This window comes from Bison bison, unplaced genomic scaffold (assembly GCF_000754665.1).
Source record: "Bison bison bison isolate TAMUID 2011002044 unplaced genomic scaffold, Bison_UMD1.0 scf7180017864317, whole genome shotgun sequence".
Taxonomy (NCBI): domain Eukaryota; kingdom Metazoa; phylum Chordata; class Mammalia; order Artiodactyla; family Bovidae; genus Bison; species Bison bison.
Window position 1 is genome coordinate 2,360,094 of NW_011494889.1, and position 8,909 is coordinate 2,369,002.

General features: G+C 39.0%; 1 protein-coding gene across 1 annotated transcript in view; it reads right to left on the reverse strand.

The window, feature by feature from the left end:
• The window catches only part of NVL (nuclear VCP-like), an 88,863-nt gene that overhangs the window by 52,511 nt on the left and 27,443 nt on the right, over positions 1-8,909 (reverse strand). Inside the window, exons 12-14 of the mRNA XM_010852847.1 lie at positions 8,502-8,646; positions 3,802-4,066; positions 2,330-2,548 (exon numbers count right to left, since the gene is read on the reverse strand). Of these exons, the coding sequence (XP_010851149.1) occupies positions 2,330-2,548; positions 3,802-4,066; positions 8,502-8,646 (629 nt within the window). The remainder of the gene's footprint in view (positions 1-2,329; positions 2,549-3,801; positions 4,067-8,501; positions 8,647-8,909) is intronic.

Sequence of the window (8,909 nt, forward strand, 5' to 3'; positions counted from 1 at the left end):
GAAGATATTAAGAGGAGGCGACAAGAATACACAGAAGAAATATACAAAAAAGATCTTCACAACCCAGATAATCACGATGGTACGATTACTCACCTAGAGCAAGACATCCTGAATGCAAAGTCAAGTGGGCCTTAAGAATCATCACTACAAACAAAGCTGCTGCTGCTGCTAAGTCACTTCAGTTGTGTCCGACTCTGTGCGACCCCACAGATGGAAGGCCACCAGGCTCCCCCGTCCCTGGGATTCTCCAGACAAGAACGCTGGAGTGGGTGCCATTTCCTTCTCCAATGAGTGAAAGTGAAAAGTGAAAGGGTAGTTGCTCAGTTGTGTCCGACTCTTATCAACCCCATGGACTGCAGCCGCAAGAGTACTGGAGTGGAGTGCCATTGTCTTCTCCAAAGCAGAGGTGATAGAATTCCAGTGGAGCTATTTCAAATCCTAAAAGATGATGCTGTGGAAATGCTGCACTCAATATGCCACCAATTTGGAAAACTCAGCAGTGGCCACAGGACTGGGAAAGGTCAGTTTTCATTCCAATCCCAAAGAAAGGAAATGCCAAAGAATGCTCAAACTACCGCCCAATTGCACTCATCTCACACACTAGCAAAGTAATACTCAAAATTCTCCAAGCCAGGCTTCAAAAGTACGTGAACCATGAACTTCCAAATGTTCAAACTGTATTCAGAAAAGGCAGAGGAACCAGAGATCATATTGACAACATCTGGTGGATCATCAAAAAAGCAAGAGGTTCCAGAAAAATGTCTGCTTTATTGACTATGCCAAAGCCTTTGACTGTGTGGATCACAACAAACTGTGGAGAATTCTGAAAGAGATGGGCATACCAGACCACCTGACCTGCCTCCTGAGAAATCTGTATGCAGGTAAAGAAGCAACAGTTAGAACTGGACATGGAAAAACAGACTGGTCCAAATTGGGAAAGGAGTATGTCAAGGCTATATATTGTCACCCTGCTTATTTAACTTAAATGCAGAGTACATCATGAGAAACACTGGACTGGATGAAACACAAGCTGGAACCAAGATTGTCAGGAAAAATATCAATAACCTCAGATATACAGATGACACCACCATTACGGCAGAAAGTGAAGAAGAACTAAAGAGCCTCTTGATGAAAGTGAAAGAGGAGAGTGAAAAAGCTGGCATGAAATTCAAAATTCAGAAAACGAAGATCATGGCATCTAGTCTCATCACTTCATGGCAAATAGATGGGGAAACAATGGAAACAGTGACAGATTTTATTTCTGGGGCTCCAAAATCACTGCAGATGGTGAGTGCAGCCATGAAATTAAAAGATGCTTGCTCTCTGGAAGAAAAGTTAGACAGCATATTAAAAAGCAGAGACATTACTTTGCCAACAAAGGTCCGTCTAGTCAAAGCTATGGTTTTTCCAGTAGTCATGCATGAATGTGAGCTTGGACTATAAAGAAAGCTGAGCACTGAAAAATTTATGCTTTTGCCCTGTGGTGTTGGAGAAAACTCTTGAGCGTCCCGTGGACTGCAAGGAGATCCAACCAGTTCATCCTAAAGGAAATCAGTTCTGAATATTCATTGGAAGGACTGATGCTGAAGCTGAAACTCCAATACTTTGGCCACCTGATGCAAAGAACTGTCTTATTTGAAAAGACCCTGATGCTGGGAAAGACTGAAGGCAAAAGGAGAAGGGGATGACAGAGGATGAGATGGTTGGATAGCATCACTGGCTCAATGCACATGAGTTTGAGCAAACTGGGAGTTGGTGATAGACAGGGAGCCCTGGCATGCTGCAGTCCATGGGGTTGCAAAGTGTCGGACACGACTGAGCGACTGAACTGAACTGAAATGGATTGGAAATCATTAAGGAACCATGAAGGAGCATGAAAGTGGAAAAGAGTAAACGAAAATTAACCGAAAGTTTCATGGGCACTAAAACTGTTTTGATCCCAATGAGTGTGATTGAGCTCAGAAAGTATTTCTCAAACAATTTATTCTTCATTGAATCCTAAATCTTTTTCTCTTTAAACCTCAGTGCCATAGAATTCAAACACAACCAAAAGAGTAAATATAAAACAAATCTCAGAAGAATGAAAAGCCATCATTGGGGTGTCACAATAATACCACTGTGTTGTTATACAATAATGATTATTATCGTATTATCATACAATAATAATTATGTTATTATAATTGATATATTATTATGTAATAATAATATTACAAGAGAACCTATCACAGAAAGTATATCGTCATGCCAATTTAGATATATAACCCAGTACACATGCGTGGCTGTTTAGGCATCACACACACCAACAACATTTAGTGGCAGAAACACCTACCAATATCGCCATGGTGAGCTCTTCTCTAATGTCTTCCAGGGCACCAATATCTGCCCATGTCACATTAGGGACAGTGGCAAAGCCCTCCCTTTTGGCAGAGGGTTGGACAGATGACAGAGCAACAATGAAATCATTCAACTCAATGCACAGTCCTTTAAGCTGCTCCTCTGAGAGGGGATCTTGGTTCCTTAGCAACCCCAGCAGCCTTTGTAATTCTTCCTTAAAGGAAACAAATGAGGGAAAAACTGAAAAACCACAAAGCTTGTTGAAAAAGTTACTGTTTACACTTAGTGTAACATTTCTGTAAGGTATATAAACCTCTATACATTTTAATAATTTTCTTCATTGATATAGGTCATTTCTTTTGCTCTGATTTAGTCAAGAAAAGATATATCAACTATTAACAAAGATAGGAAAAATAATCTTTATATACTATACTAGGGCATGAGCAATTGGTAAATATTCATTTCAACAACCACATATTTCCAATTTTCACTTTTTACATATTCAAGAAACAGGTGAATTTTGATAAAAATCCTAGCTTACATGCACTATTATAAAAGGAATAAGTCTATTATTATTATTAACAGATATCCTTTTGGTTCCAAATGAGTAAGAAAGAAACAAATGATTTGAAAACCAAAGACCTGGATCTAAGCCCCTGCTCTGGAAAGTAGAGGCCACGTGGCCTCAGGCAAGTCATCATCTCTTAAGCTTCATTTCTTTGACTATAAAATGGGGACAGGAATGGTATTTATTTGATAAAGTTATATGGATCAAATTATATAAAATCCCCCTGTTCAAGCTATAACATGCTATATAAATGTTATATTGAGTTTTCATGACTCACAAGACTCAAAATTTTAACAGATCTTAGATGATAAACATCCCCCTCACATTCCCAGCACTGTCCCCTAGTTGAGTAGGGCCAAGGATATGGTTATGTCAGCAGACTATTTTAGTCTGCCTAACAAAAGATAACCTGGAATTATAACCAAATGTCAATGTTATCACAGGAGTTGACAAATTTTCTGGAAAGAATTAGAGAGTAAACACCAGAGACTTTGTGAGTCGTGCACTCTCTGCTGTACAGACACCTATGAGAATCCTGCTGTCACGTACGAAAACAGAAAAAGAGTCTACATCAATGAATGAGCACGCCTATGCTTCAACAGAATTTTAATTTACAAAAACAGGAGGTAAGCAGGTGGGCCACAGCGTGCCACAGTGTGTCAACTCCTGCTCTAGACCTCATAATCATTATTACAAAGGGAATTTATTTGGAATCAACTGAAAAAAGTAAAACTTGTACTTCGGAAATTTTACATATACTGGGTATAACAATTATTTTAAAGACACAGTTCCAGTGAAACAGAAAATCGCAAACTTCAACTACACTGACACCTGCCTGCTTTTAAGGTTAACACAAATTAGAAACATTCAAATGGAAAGTTTAAGGTCATTTAAGGTACCTGGATAGGAAGCACCTGTGTTTTAGAAGTGGGTTCAGCCCCAGTCCTTTCTTCCTGGTCTCCTTCAGAGGGCGAAGCTTCAATCTCAGGATTTTTCTTGTGCTGCCCCTGCAGCTCCATTAAGACCCTGTTGACTGCACACATGGCTGCCTCTCGGCAGAGTGCCATCAGGTCAGCACCAACGAAGCCCGGCGTGAGGTGTGCTAAGTGACGAAAATGAAAAGTTTCAGGAAGTCTTAGTTTTCTGCACAAAGTTTGAAGTATTCTGTGGAAAAGACAAGGAAAAGAAATTGAGATTCCTAACCTACTAGTAAAAATAAGTCACCAAATATGGGGACTCCCCTGGTGGTTCAGACGGTAAAATCTGCCTTGCAATGCAAGGGACATGGATTTGATCCCTAGTCAGGGAACTAACATCCCACATGCCACGGAGCAACTAAGTCCCCACGCCGTGACTACTGAGCCCTCGGCCACAACTAGAGAGAGTCCACGCACCAAAACAATAAAGATCTCATGTGACACAACGAAGATACTGAGTGCTGCAACTAGGACTCGACACAGCCAAATATTAAAAACCATATATGTTTATGGAAGTCTTTCTTCTCTGTCAATGGTATTATAACGGACACAACTTAAGATCAAACAGTTCACTTAACAGACATAATGTAAGATCAAATAGTTCACTTATTTAACAAATGCTAACTCTCTAATATATATCCCACCTTATTCTATTAGGGATTAAGTTATAAATTTCTGCTGTATTAGACAATAGAATAAAAAATAGGTTTTTAAAAAATATTCTGCCTATAAGAGTTTGACAGTATTACAGAAGAAATAAGATAAATGATTTATAAGAATGTAAGGTAAATTCTTTTAGAGTAAATTAAACAGACATCTGCCAAAAATAAAAAAAGCCTCTAAACTCAAACCATTAGCTTTATTCATCACGAAAAGTTATGCTGATACAAACTTTAATACCCAATCCTATATTAGGACAGTTATTTCTCCAATTTCATCTTTATTTACTGCTGATCCCCTGTATTTCATGTGTGAGAAACTTTGCTGAACTCAACTGGCAACTGGTATGTGTCAATGAAATGTGGACTTCTGGATAATTATTATCACTAAAAGTGAAAAAGTGAAGTCACTCAGTCGTGTCCGACTCTTTGTGACCCCATGGACTGTAGTCTACCAGGCTCCTCAGTCCATGGAATTTTCCAGGCAAGAGTACTGGAGTGGGGTGCCATTTCCTTCTCCAGGGGATCTTCCAGACCCAGGGATCAAACCTGGGTCTCCCACATTGCAACAGATGCTTTACCGTCTAAGCCACCAGGGAAGTCTACTACCACTAAAGGAATACTTAAAATAATTTCTGGCAATACTGAATAAAATTTTAAAATAGCAAAGATATTCTGGACAAAAGGTCTGATACCAGACCACCTCAGTTTGAAGTCAGCTCTGCCACTCTGTGTTACTTCATTTCTGTGCTTTAGTTTTCTCATCTGTTAAGTATAATTATAATAGCACTTAATCATAGGGATGTTAGGTGAATATATGCAAAGGTGCCAGAACACTGGCTGATGCATAGTAAGTTCCCAATAAATGTTGATTATTATTATTTAGATATTGTGATATTATACATTAACCTGGACAAAATAACATGTGAAATTTCCAAATGTGTAAGAGAAACAAATAGTTTAATATGTCAAGCTACTGGACAATAAGTTATAGAAACACCCTTTGGGATCATGTAAGTGAACAGAAGAGAAGCAGATGAACATTACTTATAAATGAAAGTTTTCACTTAGATACTGTAAATAGTAGGAGTGAAGAAAAAGTTCATTATAGAACTACTTCCTAAAAAAAAAAAAAAAAAAAACTACTACTTCCTGGGGTTCCCTGGTGGCTTGGTGGTAAAGAATCTGCTTGCCAATGCAGGAGACACAGGTTGGATCCCTGATCTGGGAAGATTCCACATGCTGTGGAGCAACTAAGCTCATGTGCCAAAAACACTGAGCCTGTGCTCTAGAGCCCAGGAGCTGCAATTACTCAGCACATGGGCTGCAACTACTGAAGCCCACAACCTAGAGCCCCTGCTCCACAACAAAAAAGTCCACAGCAACGAGAAGCCTGCACACCACAAGTAGAGAAAAGCCTGAGCAGCAACGAAGCCCAGCACAGCCAAAAATAAATAAATTTAAAAAAAAAGAACTACTTCCTCAAAACACAGATCTGATTTGCTACTATGCATAAGAATACTAAGAAATTTAGAATGTTAAAGAAAAAATAGCTAACATAAAATAAATATCATCCTTTTTTCATTAACAGTCTACTCCTAAAAAAATGTTAACTTTGGTCATCATACTATGGAAACTCCTCAGATGGTAAAGAATCTGCTTGCAGGAGACCAGGGTTCAATCCCTGGGTTGGGAAGATCCCCTGGAGATGGGAATGGCAATCCACACCAGTATTCTTGCCTGGAGAATCCCCACTGACAGAGGAGCTTCGTGGCCATAGTCCATGGCGTCGCAAAGAGTCAGACACAACTGAGAGATTAACACTGACATGGAAACTCCAAAGGAGGAGAAAACTACCATTAAGAGATTTCCAGTTTTAAGATAATTGAGTAAAGAGGCTGGAGCAGGTGGCCTGGACTCAGAAACTGAGCTCTACACTGTCTACAGCATATCAGCTAGCCCTGGAAGAAAAGTCCCGTAGCATCAGTTCCCCTATTCTGTATTGACTGATGGGTCACTCAGCCCAGATTCAAGAAGAGGAGACACAGACCCACCTCCCACTAAGAGGAGGACCGAGAATTTACAAATATATGCTTTAAAACTGTCACAATAATGAACCCTCATGTTTTTAATCACTCAGTTTCAATAATTATCAACATTTTCACAGTCTTATTTATCCCCTACTTTTTTTTCCCTCTGGAGTGTTTTAATGCAAATCCCAGGCATTATGTCATGTCAACTATAAATATGTCCATATCTAATGACTAAAGACTTTTTAAAGGAGATTAAAGGGACATGCCAACTGCATGGCAGGTTTGTTCCTTTATTCTAGGTTTTAAAAAAAATGAAAGATTAAAAGAACAATGGACATTTGGGGGCAACTGGGAAAATCAGAATAGATTGTACTGAGTAATATTATTATCAGTGTTAAGTTTATTTACTGTGGAAAATGGTATAGTTACACAGAAATATTTACAGCTAAAGTATCATAATTTCTTCAACTATCCTTCATGTGGGCTGGCAAAAAATAAAGATATATACACATGCGCACACCCATACACACATGATGTTTTTACATAAAGAGGGAAATCAAACATAGCAAAATGTTAACAAGTGGTAAATTCAGCTAAACATACATATATTTATTGTATTATTCTTTCAACTTTTCTGTAGGCTTAAATATTTTCAAAATACGACTACCTAGGAAAGCCCTTTAAGGACTCGACTGATGATGGAATAGTGAGTGGATCAAGGAACAATTTTATCTAGTAGGGATGGTGGGCTTTACTGTGTCTATGTCTCTATTATGATGAAGTTTGACACTTAACCAAAAAAAAGATTTGATAAAGGATACAGGCCTTATTTTTCTTTCAGTACCGTAAACATCCTAAAAGCAAGGGTTTAGAATTCTTTATATTCCTTACATTACCTATCCCATTAGTATACATATACTATATGCTTAATACACGTTTCCTAAGTAAATACAAACAACTTAACTTGAATAGTTGAGTAACTGTTTAAAGATTATATTAATACACGTGAGAACACAATGAGCATACCTATAGATGACGCTGAATACAACAGCTGAGGAAGCAACTGCCAATCAGTCAAAAGCTGAAGCCACATTAAGTATTAGCAAGAAGGGAAGGATGACCTCTTCTTCCTAATGCTTTCTCCTGCCCAGTGTCTTCTGGTCAGTTTTGTGTTCAGCACTCATGAAGTCTCCTGTTCATCTCTACCCGTCTTCCCTGTCCCCATGCCTATCCTTTCACTATATACCACTTTCCCTAAAAGCTGCTAGTAAGCGTGTGCAGCAATTTAGTGTCATGAACTTAAGCTGAAAGTCATTATAAATACAGTATTTCAGAACACTTCTTTACTAGATTTCCTTTACTCCACTGCCTGAACAGTGCCTCCCCAGATATTTTTGTTATTGAGATGCTGGTGGACACCTCTCTGCTCTGTGGACATTCAAACCCAATCACTAGGAAAGGGTGGTCTTACAGCAGACAGACAGTTCCCAACTCTCTGGCTGCCCCTTAATTATCTGTCAGGGAGCTTATAGTTTTAGGCAGATTAGTGCAACAGGTTAAAATACGGTACTCAGATTTAACCCACATGTGAACCAATGAGCACTATTCCATAGCTCTAAACACTCTCCCTAGGCTGACAGCCACCTAAAAAACAAAAGACATTGTTAATAAGATCAGACAAATGAGTGTGGACAGAAGTCCATTATCACTACTGGAAAAGCAGCCTGAAACCACTGCCGTATTAGTGAGTAAATTGTTTTCTTAAGCATTAATTTAATGTGGGCTTTTTCCTTTCCAAATCAATTTCATTGGCACATAAAGAAAGAGATAAGAGAGAAAGAAGGTTTCATGGCATTTCTCACCCCTCATTTTCAAAACACGCAGTTCAGATGACATAGTGGCATACAAATTTCATTCTCTAAGAGTATACCTTTCTCTGGACGCTTCATCTGGGATACCTAGGCATATTTCTCGGTCGAACCTTCCTGCACGTCTCAAAGCAGGGTCTAAGGAGTCTGGTCGGTTGGTAGCTCCAATGACTAGGACCCGAGCTGTAGCAGCCACATTATTCAGATCTAGTAAGAACCAGACAGAGGATGAGTGGTGAACAAGACACTTGACACTAAGGGTACTAATGTTATCCAAGTTATTAAGTGGTTAAAGTATTACACAATGACAATTATATATTTTATATATGAATATAAAACATAACATTTAACATTTACCATTTATTAAATGCCTAATATGTGAAACGGAGAAGGCAATGGCACCCCACTCCAGTACTCTTGCCTGGAAAATCCCATGCATGGAGGAGCCTGGTGGGCTGCAGTCCATGGGG